This window comes from Condylura cristata, unplaced genomic scaffold, assembly GCF_000260355.1.
Source record: "Condylura cristata isolate star-nosed mole 26May11 unplaced genomic scaffold, ConCri1.0 scaffold00003, whole genome shotgun sequence".
NCBI classification, from domain to species: Eukaryota; Metazoa; Chordata; class Mammalia; order Eulipotyphla; family Talpidae; genus Condylura; species Condylura cristata.
Window position 1 is genome coordinate 30284647 of NW_004567104.1, and position 20163 is coordinate 30304809.

The window sequence follows — 20163 nt, forward strand, 5'->3', positions numbered from 1 at the left end:
CCTCCGGGGCAGGCAGGAATCGAACTCATGCGGAAGTGGCTTTAGCTTCTTAGTGCTGTGCTTTAACCCGCTGCGCCACCAGGGAGGGCCCCAGAATAGCTATTTTTAATGTAACTGTTTCATACACTCTCAGTGAGACTTAACATCAAACTAGAGAAACACTGCTGGTAGAACTGCAAATTTATGGCAAACTGCTTATATTCATTATTTACTAATGTTGAACATTTGTATGCCCTATTACTAGTACTTTTCCTTTTTGAAATATGTACACTAAAAGGTATGTACAAGAATATTTATTGCAATACTAAAAGTAATAGTGTCAGACAGAATATCTGTCAATAGTATGAATAAAGTTGTGATGTGTTACTTGAGTTACCATATAAGCAATAAAAATGAACAATTTGTAAAGTTGTAAAAGTGAACAAAATGTAATTTGTACAACACAGATAAATCTTGTAATGTTGATCAGAAGAAATTAGACACAGGGGCCTCCCTGGTGGTACAGGGTATTAAAACAGAGCACTATGCAGATATCTGCAGCCACTGCACGACGAGTTCGATCCCCAATCAGGGAGGTGACCCAAATGGTGTGGCAGACATCGTCTGACCAATCCCCTCAGCAGTGTACTTCACCTCATGGCCTGTTCTGCTCCCCACTCTGTCTCTGATGAATCCTCTCACCATCCTGCACCTCTGGCCTGTACCCCAGTTCTGTATACATAAATAAATAAATCTGAAAAACAAAGTCAGGATGAATTAGAATCTTGTGATGGTAGAAATAACCGCTGGGTATTGATGGTCAGGGATCATAAGAGGGGCTTCTGGGCATTGTTAGTGTTGTATTTATTGATCTGATTGTGGCTATTTTTGATGATAATTAATTGAACTATGTGCTTATGATCTGTATAATTTCCTATATGTGTGTTACTTTTCAATAAAAACATTTTTCACATGGATATAATTAAACAATCAAAAGTAGTTGAGTGATCACATTCAGTGACCACAGTGATCAAAAAAGACAGACTCATGTCATTTGAGACAACATAGATAGAGCTGGAAAAGATAATGCTAAGTGAAATAAGTTAGAAGGAGAAAGATAAATGGTTTCACTAATATGTGGAATATAAAGTAACTAAATTAATAGTCCCTTTAAAAAAGCCGAAAAACTAACCTTTGATAGCTGACTACAGAACTGAGACACCAAGGAGAGAGGGGTCAGGAGAGCAAAGAACAAATTGGAAAGAAAGCACAGTGGTCTAAGGTAATGGAACCAGGTGAGCTAGTGGTGGGTGCACCCTTGTGGAATACGTGGTAGGAATACCCCAATATCACCTCAGTTAAAAAATGCATTATTCTGGGCCCTCCCTGGTGGCACAAGTGGGTTAAAGCCCAGCACTACAAGTGAGCTGCACCTGCTTCTGTGTGAGTTCCTGCCCCAGAGGTGATCCACATGGTGCGGCAGACCTCTCCTGACCCGCCCACTGCTCCCTACTCTGTTTCTGGTGAATCCTCTCACCGCCCTTGCTCCTCTGGCCTGTACCCCAGTTCTGTATGAACAAATAAATAAATCTTTTTTAAAAATACATTATTCTTTTTAAAAAAAAAACAAAAATGTAGTTGAGCCAAATGGGGCATGGAGATTTGGTAGGTTTTTATGCTGTTCTTCCTATTATTGTGTGTATTTGAAATTTTCCATCATAACTATTTTTTTAAAGATTTTTTTTTATGCATACAGAACTGGGGTACAGGCCAGAGGTATAGAACTGGGGTACAGGCCAGAGGTATGAGAGAATTCACCAGAGACAGAATGGGGGGCAGAACAGGTTGACTGACAAAGTACACTGCTGAGGGGAGCAGCTGGCGGGCCAGGAGAGGTCTGCCTCACCATATGGGTCAGCTCCGGGGCAGGGATCGAACTGGTGCTGAAGTGGCCTTAACTTCTTAGTGCTGCGCTTTTAACCCCCTGCACCGCCAGGGAAGACCCTCATAAAAACTTTTTAAAGGAACCAACTGAGAAGTAGAAAGTGCTGTACTTCCAATAAAACTATAGTAAGGCAAACTGAACATTATTCCAACATTAGCAGTTATCTTTCTGTCTTTCTTACATTTTATTTTTTTAGGCCTTACTTCACCCCTTTCATTATCTGCACCTACCAGTGATTCTACGGATTCAGTAACAAGACAAAACTCAAGACAAAGAGAAGAAGAACTGGAATTAATAGATCAACTACGGAAAGTATATACATTACCTTGAACTATACTTTACAGTAATGTTGCTGTAGCCCATGTCCTGCAATCACTTGTTCATTTGGTTTATACTCTCTAGTAGAATGAAGTGCCCATTGAGTGTTGGGCTGCCTGTTGTGAGATGAATGTAAAAAAACACGTTGCTTCTAAGGAATTCTTTTCAGCTGTTGACTAGAGAAGTGAGAGGATTCTATAAAGTTCTATCCCTGGCCTTACTCATTTTAAATTTTTTTCTGTGTTATGTTGTAATATTTATATGTATGTACATATGTACCTCTCACTCATATATAGTATTTGTTTTGGAATTGAAAGAGAATCTAGGTTTTTATTGTTTTAATCTGAACGTTGTGAATTTATTTCTGTTGTACTTTGCACCACTGTTGTCTGGCTGCTGTATACAAATATTGAATCTCAAGTTATTGACTTAAAAGAATAAAATAAGGATTTTGTACTTATTTGCTTTTTATCTTGATTTCTAATGAAATATATTATGTTACAAATTCATTGTATCTTATGTGTTGGTCACTCAATTAATGTTACATATTTTCCTGTCCTTTCAGCATATTGAATACCGGTTGAAAGTATCTCTGCCTTGTGATCTTGGAGCAGCTCTAACCGATGGGGTTGTTCTTTGCCATTTGGCTAATCATGTGCGGCCTCGATCTGTCCCAAGCATTCACGTTCCCTCACCAGCTGTAGTAAGTTTATAATACTAAAAAATGTTGGCCATTCATCAAACATTCATTATGTATAGTGGCAGGCATAGTACAGAATGCTCAGGATGCTGAAGAGAGTCTAGTTCCTGCCTTCTTAGGTCTCACTTATACTAGAGAAAAAGTGGGCATGTAAATAGTAACCTAGAGCTGTGCGATAAGTGTTATAAGACAGTTGTATAAGGAAAAAATACATAAAACTCTGCTTGGAGATTTCAGGAAAAATATTCCAGGAGAGGTGAAAAGTGTGGCTCAGAATTTGCCAACAATATAGAGAGAAAGGATGGCATTCCAGACATAGTATTCAAAAGTTAAGAAAAGTTACAGCAGGGTCCCTCCTGGTGGTACATCAGGTTAAAGCACAGCACTATGAAGCTCTCTACAGCCACTGCAGCATGAGTTCAGTCCCCAGCGAGGGAGATGACCCAAATGGCACAGCAGACCTCTCCTAACCTGGCCACTTCTCCCTTCAGCAGTGTGTTTCTGTAGATCTGCCTGTTCCGTTCTCCATTCTCTCTGGGGAGGTGGGTCCTTTCACACCACCCACCCACACCCCTGCCCACCCCTGCCTTGCCTCTGGCCTGTACCAGTTCTTGTATGAATAAATAAATCTCTAAAAAAGAAAAATTATGACATACTCAAGAAATTCTTGTTCAGAATAGGGATTCTTAAGATTTTCATACACAAGAACTGGCTGTACATGGTAGGGAATGTAACTGGAGATGTAAGCCAAGGGCCTTCTGACAAGAGAACCTCATGTACTATGTACACAGAGTTAAATTTTATCTTAGTGGAGATAGGAAATTCTGAAACAATTTGAGGAAACTAATATGATAATAATTGCAGTTGAGATTGATAACTTTTGGCACATGGAATTGACATTGCTTACTTACCAACCTCAGGTAGATAACGGGGGAGAAATATCATTCAAGATGACAGGCAGGTTCTTTTTATACAGCTGGTTAAATCTGGATGTTGGACACTGGATGACACTCCAAAAGAGTGGTTTTGGATTGATGGATTTCTTTTTTTTTTCTCCTTCAAATTGTTTTATCATGAAAATTTTCAAACCTCTAGAAAAATTGAAAGAATAACACAGGAAAACTCTTTAATTAATTTTTTCAAAGAATTATTTATTTATGCATTTACAACTGGGGTACAGGCCAGAGGTGCAAGAGTGGTGAGAGGATTGACCACAGGCAGAGTAGGGAGCAGAACAGGCAGATTTACGAAGTACACTGCTGAGGAGAGCAGCAGGTGTGACAGGAAGTTCTGCTGTGCCATGTGGGGCTCCTCCCTAGGGATAGAACTCATGCTGAAGCTGCAGCAGATAGCTTCATGGTGCTGTGCTTTAACCAGTTACACCACCAGGGAGGGCCCAGAAAGACTCTTAAAATTTCCACTTAGGAAAAAAAAAGATAAAAAAAGACAACAACAACAAAAAAACTTTGGGTCTGATGTTCATCACATTTGCCATCTACCTTTGTCTCTATTTGTGTATGTATTTGTATATTTTAACTGTACCATTTAAAAGTCGGAGCAGTGGGCTGATACCTCCTTCCTCAAGGTGGGATTGTGGTGTTAATTCATCTCTAATTCTCTCTGTAGGATCAGGCTGAAACCAAGAAGGGGACAGCTGTGCTTCACTAGCAGTCAGCAGGAAGTTGGGGTTAGAAAGTGAGGGTTGGTACACAGCCTAGATAACACCAAGTGAGGCACCAGGAGCATCCATAAGCTGTATTCCGATTTCTGCAGTTGTTCCAAGAATATCTTTCTTTCATGACTGCTCTCTTCCCCAGTGCACACATATACACAGTATAATCAAGGTTCCCATGCTGCATTTTGTTAGGCATTTTGACATCTTCTTTTGATGACCTTGAGATATGGATTTGTAATATGTATAGGCAGTGTCTAACCTTCTCAAAAGGAGTGCCTTTAGCTCATTGTCTAGGTTTTTTTTGTTTTTGTTTTTGTTTTTTAGTAGGTCCTTTGTTTTAATCCTAAACTGATTTAAGAAAATAGGAATTAACTTGCTGTTTGGCAATGCCAGTAAGGAAAGGGTTTGTTCATACTTTGCATTCTGCCCAGTTTCTATCAAATGAGTTAAGAAAAAGAAGGATAAAGCCTGTCATTTTCATTTCCAGGAGAATATTTAGGAAGTGACAAGAATTAATATAGAAAGTGAAATTTGAGAATAGGGATGACTTGATTTTCTTCACCTTGATCAGCAAAATATATAATTTATGTTTTTCTGTTCAAGAATATAAAATAGGGGCCCTCCCTTTCTGTATGGTCATAAGAAGAAGTAAAGAAATATAGAAGTGAGAAAGAGTTATTCATATGAAGGAAAAAATAGATGTAAATACTTATACTGAAACCTAATACTGAAACAGAAACCCCATTAAAACAATATTGACTTATTTATGATCTGCTTCAATCAAAGGCCATTTAGTCACTCCTAAAAGCTGTAATTTGGGAAGTTTTATAAATATATGTATTTCTTCTTAACTTTACTGGCCATTTATTAATCAAAAAGATTCACTCTTAAGCAGTTCTCATTAGGCCTTCTCACTTTAAGTTTCAAGGGTACCATTTCATAAAAGACTTCCTTTGTTTTTTTTGAAGAGGCATTAATGTTCTTAATTAGACTATTGGTTTTTTTTCTTTATAATATAATAGTTTATTTTTATATCATTTATACTTTTTTTTTCATCTCAATTGTAAGCCCCATGGATTTCCCATCACCGAGTGAGAGATTGGACTATTTGTAACTCATCTCTGTACCTTCTGATCCTGGCAAAATGCCTGATATTGTCAGATGTTCAATAAATATGAGTAAGGTTTATGGTTGATTTTGCTAACAAGTTTTAATCCTATTTCAAGTTTCATATCCTTGAGGGGAAGAAATAATACAGTTCACATTTTTAGACATGTACAATTGGAATTATACCAAAAAATCATTTATAAATAATCTGAATGAACCATTATCACCAAGGAAGGAGACTTGAAAAAACTGTAAATCATTTCATATATCCAGAATAGCAAAATTATTTATTGTTCCTTTCAGTATCAGTTATGCTCTTGTGGAAATCACTTTCTCCCTAAAACCTACATAATCTTTCTTACTCAGTTCAGGCTAGCAATAGAAAAGTCTATATACATTACTATTCAAAACTATATATTATGTCATCTGAGTTTTTATTTTATTTATTTTTTAGATTTACTTTTTTTTTTTATTTATGCAAACAAGAACTCTGGGGTACAGGCAAGAGGTGCCAGGGTGGTGAGAGGATTCACCTGAGACAGAAAGGGGAGCAGAACAGTTAGATATATTGAAATACTCTGCTGAGGGGAGAAGTGGGCTGGCAGGAGAGGTCTGCTGGGCCATGTGGGTCACTTCCCATGCCGGGGATCAAATTCATGCCGCAGTAGCTGTGGCTAGCTTCATAGTGCTGTGCTTTAACCTGTTGCGCCACCAGGGAGGGCCCTCATCTGAAATATTAGAAAAGCTTTTGAGGATAGTAAATTCCTATGAGATTTGAGTTATGAATCCTTCTGCACGCCAGAGAAATAAGGAATATACAGCCTTGGGTCCTTCTGACTAGTGATTCCTTTGGACAGATATAGAGCAGAGGTTTGTAACCACGGATTCATGCACTCCAAGTGCTTCTGAGGCTCTATGAATGCTTTAAGATTATGTATGTGTGTATTCTCCAGAATAGATTCATAGTTTTCATCAGACTGTAAGGAGTTGGGTTCCAATTAAGAAATAATGACTTACAGAGCCCTCCCTGCACAGGGTTGGAGCGCTGCACTGCAAAGATAAGCCAGGCTGTGCTGTGGCAGCTTCAGTGCGAGTTCAATCCCTCCCCAAGAGGTGAACTACATGGCAGAGCAGAGCTCTACTGTCTCACCCGCTGCTCCCCTCAGCAGTGTACTTTGTCAATCTGCCTGTTCTGCTCCCCACTCTGTCTCTGGTGAATTCTCTCACCATCCCTGAACGTCTGGCCTGTGTATGCATAAATAAATTAAAAATCTTTTAAAAAGAAACATTGACTTACATCTCTGGAATTTAAATAAATGTGAAGAGAAGGTGTGACATGTGAGGTAGATGGTCCCTGCTTCCGTTCCCTTTTATCACTCAGAAATCTGCCCTTTGCAGGGAAATCTCAGTCCCCCCATTTTCCCATTTTTCACAGGTGTGTTATGGGGTACTAGTAGTCCTCAGAGAACTAGTACTCAGTTACACACCATGCTAATTCTGAACCTTCTTTTCTTTTTGTCTGAGATCTGATAATTCCTAAACAACATTTGAACTTGAGCAACATGAACCTTATTCTTTTAGCCTTTCTTTTTGCCCACTAGTGATTTTTTTTTTTTTGCTGATGAGATCAGACTTATTTCCATAGATGTTGATGTTTGAACAATAGCATTTCAGGAAGTTATGATTTACTTTTTTTGATCGAACAAAATGCCAGACCCCCTTCTTTTGCTAGAATCTCTCACTCATAGTGTCCCAGGCCATATACCCTGCTTTCTCTCTCAAACTTAGCAAATCAGGGTCCTGATTTGCTCAGCCAAGATTCCTACATATTTAGAAAGAAATCTAATTAACTGTTTTTGCTTCCCTTTCCAGGAGGTTGAAAGGGAAGCTGGTATGTGGTGAGAGAATTTCAAGCTAATGGAAAATTTTCCTAAGTAAAAAGCAGTTCTGTCTTTTAATTTGCTTATCTTCTCTTAAAGTCAAGCCATCGTCCCACTAGCTTTTACCACAGTGATGCTTTCCCTGTGCCTTATATCAGAAATTGAGTGACAAGACCAGGGCCACTTGTCCAGTGAACAACCTGCATTTTATCTGTAGAAAATAGGAGAGAAAGAACCCTGTTTCAGTGTAAACTGGCTAGTGTGAACCCTCATGATTGTTTTTCTTCTTCAGTTAAGATCATGATTCTCCCATTTATGTTTCACTCTTTTTAAAATTATTTTACGTCAATTATAGAGGAACTTGGGGTAGTTAAAAAAGGCTGTCTATAGGATGTAACTCCTGTTCTCTTTTTGGTCCTTTCGGAATGTTTTTCAACCTGAAATTTAAAAGATTTTCCTCCCATCCCACTTACTTTTTGATAGAACTAAATGCCCAGGCCCCCTTCTCTTTTTAGAATCTCTGTCACACAGTGCCCCAGTGCTTTCTCTTCTCAAGCTAATCTTTTATGAGAAAGCAACTCCTAGCACCTCCCACCTTTTTGAGACTAAGATTATATCCTCTAAGAACTATTGTGTATTTATCTTATTGTCCCTCTTCTGGTAACAGAGTATTACACTCCATCTTTCAAGAAAACCTTTATATTATCATGTAAGACCTTTTTATTTCTCATTTTAGAATAGGCTTTCATCAGTTTAATTTGTAAAAACTCTGGTCAGATTCCCTATAATCTTTTTTTTTTTAAATAATATGTTTATTTTTTCATCGATTTGTGCATTTTTCCATCTCAGTTATCCCCTACAGACTTTTAAGGCTTTCAGGACTGATGATTAAACAATCAACCATTTAATTTAAACCTTAAATCTGTTCATCATTTTGGGAAATGGGGTTTACATTTCTTTCGTACATTATAATCCATGACAACCTACTAGTTGAAAACTTTATCATCTCTGTGTTTTGGTACAGAATTCTGTGTTTCTAGTTAGAGAGCTTTTCAGGAAACATAATTTCTTTGTGTTCTTTAACATGTCTTTAAATTAAAAAATTAAAATTAAGCATTTTTTTTAATATTACCATTAAGTGGAGGCAGGATATACCTATAGCATATTTGTGGGTAAAAGCTGTTTGGTTTATTTTGTAATTTTTTTTGTTTGTTTTTCAATACATTCAAGTTTCTTTTCTGACCCATAGAAAGATAACATGTTTTACATGGGTATTTAGTACATAAGCATATATAGCACATATTTTTATAGCACATATAATTGAAACAAAACTTTCATATTGGAAATGAACCAGAATGTTCACTATGATTTTATTTGAATGGGAAAACTGTGGGTAATTGGGTTTTTTGCTTTTCTGAATTTTCATTAGTGTATATTATTTTAAAATATTTTTTTAAAGATTTATTTATTTATTCATACAGAACTGGGGTACAGGCCAGAGATACAGAGGGTGAGAGGATTCACCAGAGACAGAGCGGGGAGCAGAACAGGCAGATCAACGAAGTACACTGCTGAGGGGAGCAGCGGACGGGTCAGGAGAGGTCTGCCTCGCCATGTGGATCTCCTCCGGGGCAGGCAGGAATCAAACTCATATGGAAGTGGCTTAAGCTTCTTAGTGCTGTGCTTTAACCCGCTGCACCACCAGGGAGGGCCCTATTTTAAAATATTTTTAAAAATAAATTTCCCTATTTAGTATTTGTCTTGCAAAAAATCAAAATCAATGCCTGATTTCAATCCCCAGCCAGGGAGCAAACCCACATAGCACAGCAGACTTCTCCTGTGGCACCCACTATTCTCCTTAGGAGTGCATTTCAGTAGATCTGCCCGTTCTGCTTCCCACTCTGTCTCTGGCTAATTTTCTCACCATCTAGTCCACCAACAAACACCTCTGACCTATACCCCAGTTCTTTTACTCAAAAATCAATAAGCAAAAAGTTTTTTTTTAAGTCACATATCTGGCACTCCCTGGTGGCACAGTGGGTTAAGATGCAGCACTGCAGGCTTACCACAGCCCAAAATAAATCTTTTTTTAAAAAAAAGTCAAATATCTAAAGTAGGGAGAAGCAAACTATGGTCCACAGGCTATTACCAACTTTTGTAAATAAAGTTTTAGTGGGACATAGTCACACTGTCTTGTTTTGAATTTAGGTTCTTGGCAGAATTGAGTAATTGCTACAGACTATACAAATCTCTTATTATCTGATCCATTAAGAAAAAATTTGCTGAGGGGCCTCCCTGGTGAGCAAGGGTTAAGACAGCACTATGCAGCTATCTACAGCCATTGCAGCACAAGTCCTATCAGTGGGCAGGGAGGTGACCCACATGGCACAGCAGGCCTCTCCTGTCTTGCCTACTGTTCCCCTTTGAAGTGTATTTCAGTAGATTTGCCTATTCTGCTGCTCTTCTCTCTGGTGAATACTCTTACCCACCCCCTGCATCTCTGACCTACACCCCAGCTCTTCTATGCATAAATAAATAAATTTTAATTAAAAAGTTTGCTGACCATCTGGTCTAGAGCATAAGTATTCTTAAAGTTAGAAATATTTTTAAAACTTTGCTAGTAACACCACATTTTTCTTTCCTTGCAGCCTAAATTAACAATAGCAAAATGCAGGCGAAATGTGGAGAATTTCCTAGAAGCTTGCAGAAAAATTGGTGTACCTCAGGTAATAAGTCTGTCATTTTTTATGTTACCCAAATACACCTGGATATTGATTGCCTAAAATCTTTCAGAAATTCAAGTATCTAAAATCTTACAGGACTAACAGCTAATTTGAAAATTACTAATATGATTTTACTTTAATACAATCAGTAGTTACTTTTGAGCAGTTTTCCTTAGTAAATTCCAAGGACAAGCAAAGAAATCATCCACATACAAATTTAGTAATCAAAAATAGTTATTCTGATATTTTCCTGAACATCTCCACTTGCTGTTTGACTTATATCAACTTCACACACAACAAAGAATAAGTTAAAAAAAAAAAAACTTTACACACAACAGAATGTATACTTCAAAATAAGTGTTATCTCAGAATGAGAATGCTTTCATTGGCTTCAGATTTTTAACATCTGCTTATAATATTTTTTAAAAAGTGTCTACTTTGAAATACTTTTTAAACTTAAACATTGCAAAGTAAGTTACTGTATACATTTCACCCAAGTCCCTCCTCTGTTACATCTATGTAAAAATGACATATGATCCAAACTCACATGCATTGATAATCTGTTATCTAAATTACAGCTTTTATTCAGATTTCACCAATTTTTTTTTTCACTAAACTCTAATACTTTGACATTTAGTATATATCAAGTACCTCCAGGTTTCTCAGTTAAACCTTTATTAATAGTACAAATAGTTTTAAATATTTTTATAGAAGTGATTAAGGAACATAAATTTCATATACTTTTTATTTAACTATCCTTTTAAAACTAAGTATAGTACTCCAAGGAAGTGTTATCTTTAATGAAATGACTTATAAATTTAAAGAAGTGATAGTTTGGTGCTATGTAGAGCTATTTAATGCCTAACTGCAACATTAAAAGTTTTTCTCACCATATCTAGTCCAAGAACACCACATTTTCAAGAAGACATGACTTTTTTCTAGTACTTTCTTAATTAGCTGTCAGAAACTGAAACTGGCCCATGGTCGCAATACCACCACAGTTTGCTTTGAAGTCAATAGCTTACCCCAGTAGCTGTCATGACCCACCTCACTTTACCCAGCTACCATCCCTCTCTCTGTATTTATCAAGAGTTGAGAAGGTCACAGCATCATTTGCTCAATGAAGACCTTCTTCAGCCCTTTCACATGTTGAAAGTGGAATAGAAAGAGCCAACTCTGGAGTGTCTGTATTTACCAGCATGAATTCCTGTGAGTGTTTTTCTACTTTTGTTAAGTAGATTGCAATTCTACTATTTATTTTCCAGTTTTCTTTTGTAATTTTTTTAAACTGAAATTATATGCAAGGACTTTTTTTCCTTGAGGACAAATTCAAATTTTTTATTTTTATATCATAATGATTTCTAAAGGCTCCTTGTCTCTTTCAGAGTAAGCCTTTTAAGAGAATATTGAGAAAAGCATTATATTTTAAAAAACATACTCTTTAAGATAATGTTAATAATATTTCTAAACAAATTACATGCATTTTCTCCCTATTACTATTAGCAAGTAGCTTCTAATATTTCTATGCCAACATTAATTTTCTGCCTAATGAAGATGGCCCTACCTAATCACCACATTATATAATCATATGCAGTAGCCACCCCAGTCCCATACTGCAATGACTTTAAATAATTGAATGTGAAATGTTGACATACAAACCAATACAAATGTAGACTATGACATATAGACCATACAAACCAGAGAAAAAATAAGAGTGATTAGAAAGAGGCCCTGCATCCCTAGGAGAAGAGTGCAGAAAAAGGCCCCACATAGCAAGACATGCTGGCACATTTAATTTCTGTCAAACTATTAAAAGTATTACTTACCAATGTTTATAATCATTGTCTTTGTCGTCTGGACTTTATAGAACCATCTGTTTCAGATATGAAGCCCCTACACTAGAATTCTTTCAGATTGCACCTCCCATCTGTCAGCAAATAACAGAAATGTGCCATACAGTGTGCATTTAATTCAATATTTACCAGTCAGTAATTACTAGGAGCAGCGTACCCCATTCCTCCCAGAGTGATGCTGTTTGAGAATGGATACAAAAACAGAATTTTTAAAGGTTAGATATTTTTCCAAGATGATTCAGTTCTTTGTACATCCTTCTTCCTTCTCTCACCCATCAGAAAGAGGAAATGGGTGTGCCCTCTGTGCCACTTCTTCCGTCTCCCTTTTTATCTTCTCCCCAGATCTGTACCACTAGTCTTAACCACCACTGGTGCTTTCAGAGGAATTCCTGTAGTGCTGCTATTTCTGCTAAAATGAAGGAAAATGAATAAATATACAAATTAATAAGTTCAAACTAGCATTCTCATCTCTGCCACGGAAGGAAAAAAGAAACCTCTTCCTTTGTTCTGCCCTACTTCTGTGCATTCTGCTCTGAACATTGCCACTGCTCTGTTTGATCTTGGGAGGTGAGGGGGTTGGTGGTGAGGAATGACATAATCACTTTGAAAATTTAATAGAATGTTAGATTCTGTGTCCAGAGAATATATATCTAGGTGAATGAATTCCCTTCTCAGTATTACTTTTAAACTTTTATATAAGTTAAATTATGAATGAGACATTTAAGACTATATTAACTAATTAAAAACATTTGCTAAAGGGGCAAGAAGAGCACAAGAGACTATGGCGATGGTGCACGGATGAATTGGTGGTGGAAATTCTATGGGGAGTACACCTGGAAAAAAAAAGCAAACACTATTTTTTTAAAAAAAAACAAAAACCAATGAACAATAATGTAAAATTAAAAAGAGGCGAGTTTGCCACTCAGAGTAAGATTAAAGTTACTGTCTTTGCTAAGATTGGGCATATGGATATTCTTTTATTATATCTTTATTAAATGTTACATTTTAAAAAATCTATGAGTTTCCAGTTGATCCAATATCTCTTTGTCTTGTAATATGTTAAAGAATACTTTCCTGTGATCAAGTCCAATATTTTATTCATTTATTTTCTTAATCTGTGAACTGGAGGCCCCCTTAAAGCTCTAGATTCACTTTGTACATATTGGTAAAATGGACTTGGACAAGATGGACTTGGTTTTTAGAGTAAACCAGATTCATTCCTGATTTTTAGGTTATAAGTTTCTATTTCCTCATTCTTTGAATGGTCTTAATTACCTGGCTTTCTTTTGAAAACTCCTCTCTCTTTAGCCTACCACCAGATTTTGACTTTGCTTTCTGAGCTATTCTTTATTTGTTAATAGATGAGGGTGAGAGTCAAGAAAGACTGCCTCATGTAGACCTCACTACTCTCAGGCCTCAAACCCCATGAGCCAGCAGCACCCAGTTCTGGTCCTTGTATCCTCAGTGTTCAGCCTAGTCCCTAAAAGCCAGTTTTATTCTGCTATTTAGGGGTAAAATCAAGTTGAGCACATAAAGAATTGATTCTCAGTAGGTTTTTTCCAGTGTTTAATTTTCATTCATCATAATAATGTTACAGTATATGTTTTTTTAAATATGATTGAGATGATCATAGTGCATTCTATACTCAAATCTATATATCTGATCCACTGACTTTTGTTTTTCTGTTTTCCTTTCCTGCTCACACATTGGACAGGACAATCTTTGTTCCCCTTCCGACATTCTTCAGCTAAACCTCAGCGTTAAAAGAACTGTTGAAACACTACTTTCTCTTGGGGCACATTCAGAAGAATCCAGTTTTGTGTCTCTGTCTATTCAGCTTTTGGGTTTTGTGGCATTTTATTGTACTTTAATGTTAACTCTCTGTATGTTTTATTACTGGATCTTTCCACTCTAGCTGAAAAGATTGCCTTCCAGTGGTTTTCCATCTCATTCCTGTGCTTGGTAAAGGAGGTTTGTTTATCATGCAGAAGTATTTCCATATATGCTTTTTCTTTTTTTCTGGCCATTAAAGAGCTAAATCCTTTCCTTATTTGTCATATAAGCAACCCATCACATTAATAAGTGTAGATAACAGAGTAAAAAATAATAGTTTTTTATTCTTTATAGTCATTTATCCATTCTCCCGGCTGTGACTTTATTTCTCTTATCACAAGTGCTAAAGCATTTCTACTAACATAGTGCTAATCCTGTTCTTACAGTATGACTTAGAACTTTATTTCCAGGTGACATAGTAAAACCACTTCTGGCCATCCTCCTTGCTTTAACACAATTTGAAATTGCAAGTTTCAACAACTATTATAAGGAAAATAATTGTGCCCTTTCTGGTTTTGGGTCACCTGGTCACTTGAGCTGTGCCCTAAAACCTTGCAGTTTCAGATAGTCCAGGTCTGCCTAAGCATTTGCTGTCCAGATAGATGGAAGGCAGAACCATTTAATCTCAATAATTTGATCAGAATGTCAAATAATTTTAATTTGATCAGAATATCTAGTCCGAAGATCACGCAGATTTTGTAGATGGCTTGACCCTCTGTGTACATTTAAAGTAGAACATAGCAAGAAGCAAAGTGATCTGGAACTGATTTTAAGGGGCAGGTAGTTATCTTTTAACTGAGACTCACTTCTAGAATTCTACTTAGAATTTAAAATTGGAAATGTAATTTCTAATATATTTGAATCATCTTAGTGGGTGAACTTCTAATTTATGTAGGTTGTTGAGATTACATCTGAACAATAGCAGAAAAGTTTCAGACAGTAATCTGTTCTGTTCTCAATGCAGTGACTTGTATCTTTCAGAACGCTTAGTATATTAGCTGCTAATTTTAGCACTTGACACTATTTTATAATTGCATTGATCCTTTAGTACTCATAAATAGTGTTTGTGGATACCAGGAATCTCTTGACTCTATTAACAAAATTGGACAATTGAAGTCTAGTAGGAAGGGAAGATTGCAAGGAATATAATATCCTGTTGTAGCAATCAGCCTGAGGGTCTGATTGTTCTGGTATTCTTACATAAAAATGGGTCAGTATTTAAAACATTTACAAGCTATTTATTGTTAATGCCAAAACATTGAACACTGTTGGAAACTTCAGGTTTATAAGAAGTAGTGCCTTCCAAACTACGGGGAGTTAGGATTTTTCTTTTTAAAGATGTTCTCTGAGTTAGTGATCATTCAGTTTTGTGGAATTTTGTCCTTTAAAAAAAAGTGATAAAAAAAACACATGGTCTCATGTGTGATTTTGGAGTAGTTGTGTATTGTTTTCAGAACATACAGCATTTGATAAGCCGGCTGTATGTGGAAAGCAGAAGTTTCTGAGGGGATAGTTATACAAATCAAAGGACCCTACTGAGGAGATAAAAATCAGGGAAACTGCTTTGGACAAAATGTCTTTTGGGAAAAAAAAAAAAACACCCTGCAGGCTTCTTCTAAGTTCAGTATTTGCAGTAGCACTCAAGGTGTTCATACAGAGTTGCTAGTTTTACAAGATGAAAAGATTGCAGTTAGCTTGTTTTATCAAAGTATTATGCAAAAAGTAGTTAAGTAGCACAGTACAATAACTACTACTCAACATAGGTTTTTTTTTTTCTATTTTTTTATTGCAGTTGGCTTTGTAAAACACTAATCATATAGTAAATATTTGCTAATGAAAAGCAAAGAAAAACCCAGTTATCTTTAACAAGTGTGTGCCAGGATTCCTCTTTTCTGTTCTTTATTAAAGCAATCTCTTTTCTTGCTGAATAGTCTTAATAGAAAAGCCTGAGAGGCCCTCCATGATGGTGCAGCAGCTTAAAGCACAACACTATGAAGCTATCCGCAGCCACCACAGCACAAGTTTGATCCCCAGCCAGGGAGCTGACCCACATGGCGTGGCATACTTCTCCTGTCCCGCCCGCTGCTCCCCTCAGTGGTGTACTTCAGTAGATCTGCCTGTTCTGCTCACTGCTTTCTCCCTGGTGAATCCTCTCACCCTCCCATATCTCTGGCTGTACCCCAGTTCTTGTATGTTTAAATAAATAAATCTTAAAAAAAAAAAACCCTGATAGGTGTTAATCTTAAAATATGACTTTTCTCTCATAAGAAATGATTGACTACACAAATTAATTTTCTCTCATAAGAAATGATTGACTACACAAATTAGTACTTTTACTTCCTTAAACAAAAATGTAAACACTTCTAAAATACATACTATGTAGTATAGTCCTGAATGAGCTAATATCATAATCTCTAGCCTAATTTACTGCATTAAATACCAGGATTTGAAGTACTTTACTTTGTTTTTTAATTCTGTAATTCTGCTTTTTAACCAGTTTGTACTAAGTATCAAGGGCACATATCAGTTTCTCTTTATGCTACCTGCTTAGTATGAGAAACTTGGTTTTCTCAAGCAGGATTATAACGAGATGGCAGGCATCCTTTCTCATGCAGGCTGAGGTATGCTGTGAACCCATCTTGCATTCCAACAGTACTTTCCAAAGCACTACCTCTACAGGTTATATCTTTCAGGTTGGGGCCACCTGGTAATTTGAAACCTTTTTTCTGTTCTCACCTGTCTTATTTTATTCATCTGCACTGCTCCCATTTATCAGGGATGAAGGATGTTGCTTTCACTTCACAGTATTCTGTTCTTTCTCTGTTGTGTAGATAAGTGTATGTAACTTGCCCATTTTCCAGTTTTCAAAATGATCTGCATATACTATTAGTTGTGTTATTAAAATGACAGTGTCAGACACCTTCTTTGTCTGACTCCTATAAACAGAGGTCAGCTTTCCAGCTTTTTTATCTCAGTTGTTTGTTATGAGGGAAAGAGGTGCTTTTTTTTTTTTAATTCTTTTCAGTTGTTGTGATGTTCATCCTATTTTCTCTTTTGTTTGTTTTTATGTTACATTGTCCATTTCAGGAGCAATTATGTTTGCCTCTCCACATTTTAGAAGAGAAAGGTTTGAGCCAGGTTGCAGTGACGGTCCAGGCCCTCCTGGAACTTGCCCCACCCAAGCAACAGCAGCAGCAATTATCTGCTGTTTAAGGACTCCCGGGACCATGGGCATTGCCTGACCAAAACAAGGAACAGGACAACGTGATTGTTGCTGCCCACCATCTGCTTAAACAAAGCTCTATGTGTTCTTAAGAGGGACTGTTTCCATGATTCCTAACAGGAATATTTTAATATTTTGCTTCATTTCTCCATTTTAGGGGAGATATATCTGTTTCCATTGAATTGTTTATGAAGATACGGTTGGTTTTTACAAATGAACCTTAATTCTGTTGCTGAGAACACAACACTGAAGCCTAAGCTGGCTGTACTTTCCTAGGATAGGTCTTTTTTCACATAGAAGAAAGAATACCTTCTTAGAAGGATACTTAGCTCCTTTAAAGTTACAGACATGCTATGACCTTTCCTGTTTCCAGGACCTCTATAGAGCCCACTGGTTTCAAAATTTGTTCATTAGAATCTCCAGGAGCATTTGTTTAAAGACTGATTCTATTCAGTTGGCCCAAGGCAAGACCTGGGAATCTGCATTTGTAACAGACATGGGCATTTCATGAAATAGACACCACTGTTTTAAGATTGGTAACTGGATGATTTGGTGAAGACCATTTTATTTTTTAGCCACATTAAAAATCAAGTTGCTAATGACTACATGAGCTGTTATGTTCAAGGCAAAACAAAAATAATATAAAAGGCCTTGACTTTCATGGTTAAACGATGAAACAAAGTTTTTAAAGGCCACTGTTTTTGGCCTCCCCCAACTCCAGTCCTTCACAACTTCTCTTTTTGTAGAGGACAATTCTGTGTATCATACTGCTATTACCTAAACATTACAAACACTCCATATAAAACTTCCAGGTTTTTAGGCTGGTGACTTGTGCTACTCAGCATCTTTGCCTTTATGGTTTTTGATCTCACCCTTCCCCCCCCCCCCCCCCAATGCGGCTCCCAAGACAGCTAGACCTGCAGATGCCTTCTAGTCACGGCAGATACACTTCCCATTCCCCAGCACTGTAATGGAAGACATGAAAATGAAGCAAAGGAATGAAGGGAAGAACAAGTTTCTTACACTTCTTCAGGTAACTACCAATCTCTGTGGCTGTAAAAAGCACTTGTGGCGTCTTAAAAATAGCCATCTGTCTTTCCATCTAGCTCATCCTGCTCTACCACTAGCGCCTTCCACTCCGTTGTGGTGGAGAGAGAGAGCGCGCCGAGGGCTCCAGCACAGACTGAGTGTTTGTTCCAGTTTAAGACACTTGGGTCTGTCTTCCCCTACTTTTGAAATTTTAATTGTCAGTGATACAGTTTGATATTCATTGCCCAAGGTAAACTGAGCAAATACAGAAAATGAAGTACTGGTTATGTAGATTTTTCTTCTGTTAACTATTCTGAATTTTCTTTACCAGTGCATGCATTTGAGCACAGTGTTCTGTCATGTACATGCAGCACCTAAATTTCACTTTGGATAAAATCATGTTGAATTGCTGATCAAAATGCTTTTTCTTCGTTCTCACAGGAAATAAGTTCATCAGAACATTACCACTTTGTCCACACTTAAATTCATATAATATAAAACTCAGAGCTCAAAGCCCAATCCTTCAGAATTCTTAGAGAACATAAATATAATTATTTTAAGTGCTTAGAGCCAGATGCCATTATATTTACAGTTCCAAACTCACCCATCTGACTTGTTCAGAATTTAGCTGTGCGTATTTTTCAACTACAGGTATTTTTCCTTCTCATCAACATCAAACCACAGTATAATCTTCAGGTTATAGCATCACTTGGAATGAAACTCAGCAAAGGACAGGATTGTTTGTTATATTATGCAAGGAATAATCCCACAAGATATAAAAGTGCCAAATGTGGAACATTTGTAATTCATTTTCCCATAAGAATAAGTGAAAAATTCAACATATTTCACATTTTACACACAGCATGAAACTTTGTTAATGTGTCTTTATCAAACTAATTTAAATGCTAAAAAAAATTATATACAGTTTTGGTTGGTAATATAAGAAATACCAAGTATATTGAATTTCTATGTTGATACACAAAAACAAATTGTGGTGTTTTTGTTAGATTTTTGTATTCAGTGTTTGTATATACCTTTTTTCTTTTTTAAACTAGAAAGAAAATTTCAGTTTAACATGTAGCCTTGTTAGATTCCAAGGTAAGATGAAGGTGACATTGTAATAGCTCCACCTGACCATTTATGAGCTGTGACCTTCTCAGTGCTGAAGTGCCCCCCACAGACCAGACAGTGGTTAACTACTGGTATTTTAAATCAGCAGGTTTCCAGCTTTCAAACTCACACATGCTTAGCACTCCAAACCAATTTTCTTTTATAATAACTGTCTAGAAATAACTGTCTAGAACAGAATAGAAGGCTTAGGAGTGGATCACTTTTCTTAATAACCTTTAAAAATACAGACTTATAACTAATCAAGTCTGATTTACTTACGGCTGCTCAGCAGTGACTATGCTGGTAAGCGCTTCAATGGTTATAGAAATGAAGGAACACATGGATATTTAGAAACCTTTTTCTTTACATACATAAGATGGTTTACAGCAGATTTCATATTTCAGAAAGTTGTTGTAAACATGTAATTAGTAAAATATTTTGTAAAGCATTGTCTATTTGTATGTAAATGTAATGCATAAGTTCTAAGTATAAATGTCAATATTATGTATGTTATTTTAAATTGCCTGTATTCCACCTTACACATTGACATTACAATCCTACACTTCAATAGCATGAAATAAAGGTTGATTTGAAAATACTCATCCCGAAAGCATGAGTTTCTTAGCAAACCAAATGGGTATGTAATTCCCCAACAGAACATCAGTAAAAACTAGGTCCTCATAAGTCCCTGAGATAGAAATTTACTTTTTTAAGGAAATAGAGGTATCAGGATAGCACCATATTTGGAGATAGTGGTAAGGTTTATTGTATGAAGTATCTGACACATT

The 20163-nt window shown here is 36.7% G+C and overlaps 1 protein-coding gene across 3 annotated transcripts in view; it reads left to right on the top strand.

Moving 5' to 3' along the window:
• Positions 1-18122, top strand: part of LRCH3 (leucine-rich repeats and calponin homology (CH) domain containing 3) — a 91126-nt gene extending 73004 nt beyond the window's left edge. For 2 of the 3 annotated variants that reach the window (XM_012733257.1, XM_012733265.1), the window contains 4 exons: positions 2121-2236; positions 2808-2945; positions 10253-10330; positions 13895-16041. In XM_012733257.1, the coding sequence (XP_012588711.1) occupies positions 2121-2236; positions 2808-2945; positions 10253-10330; positions 13895-14095 (533 nt within the window). In that variant the 3' untranslated portion in view covers positions 14096-16041. Of the gene's footprint in view, positions 1-2120; positions 2237-2807; positions 2946-10252; positions 10331-13894; positions 16042-17100 lie in introns of those variants that run through there. The other variant, XM_012733260.1, reaches the window with a different exon arrangement.
• The last annotated feature ends 2041 nt before the right edge of the window (positions 18123-20163 follow it).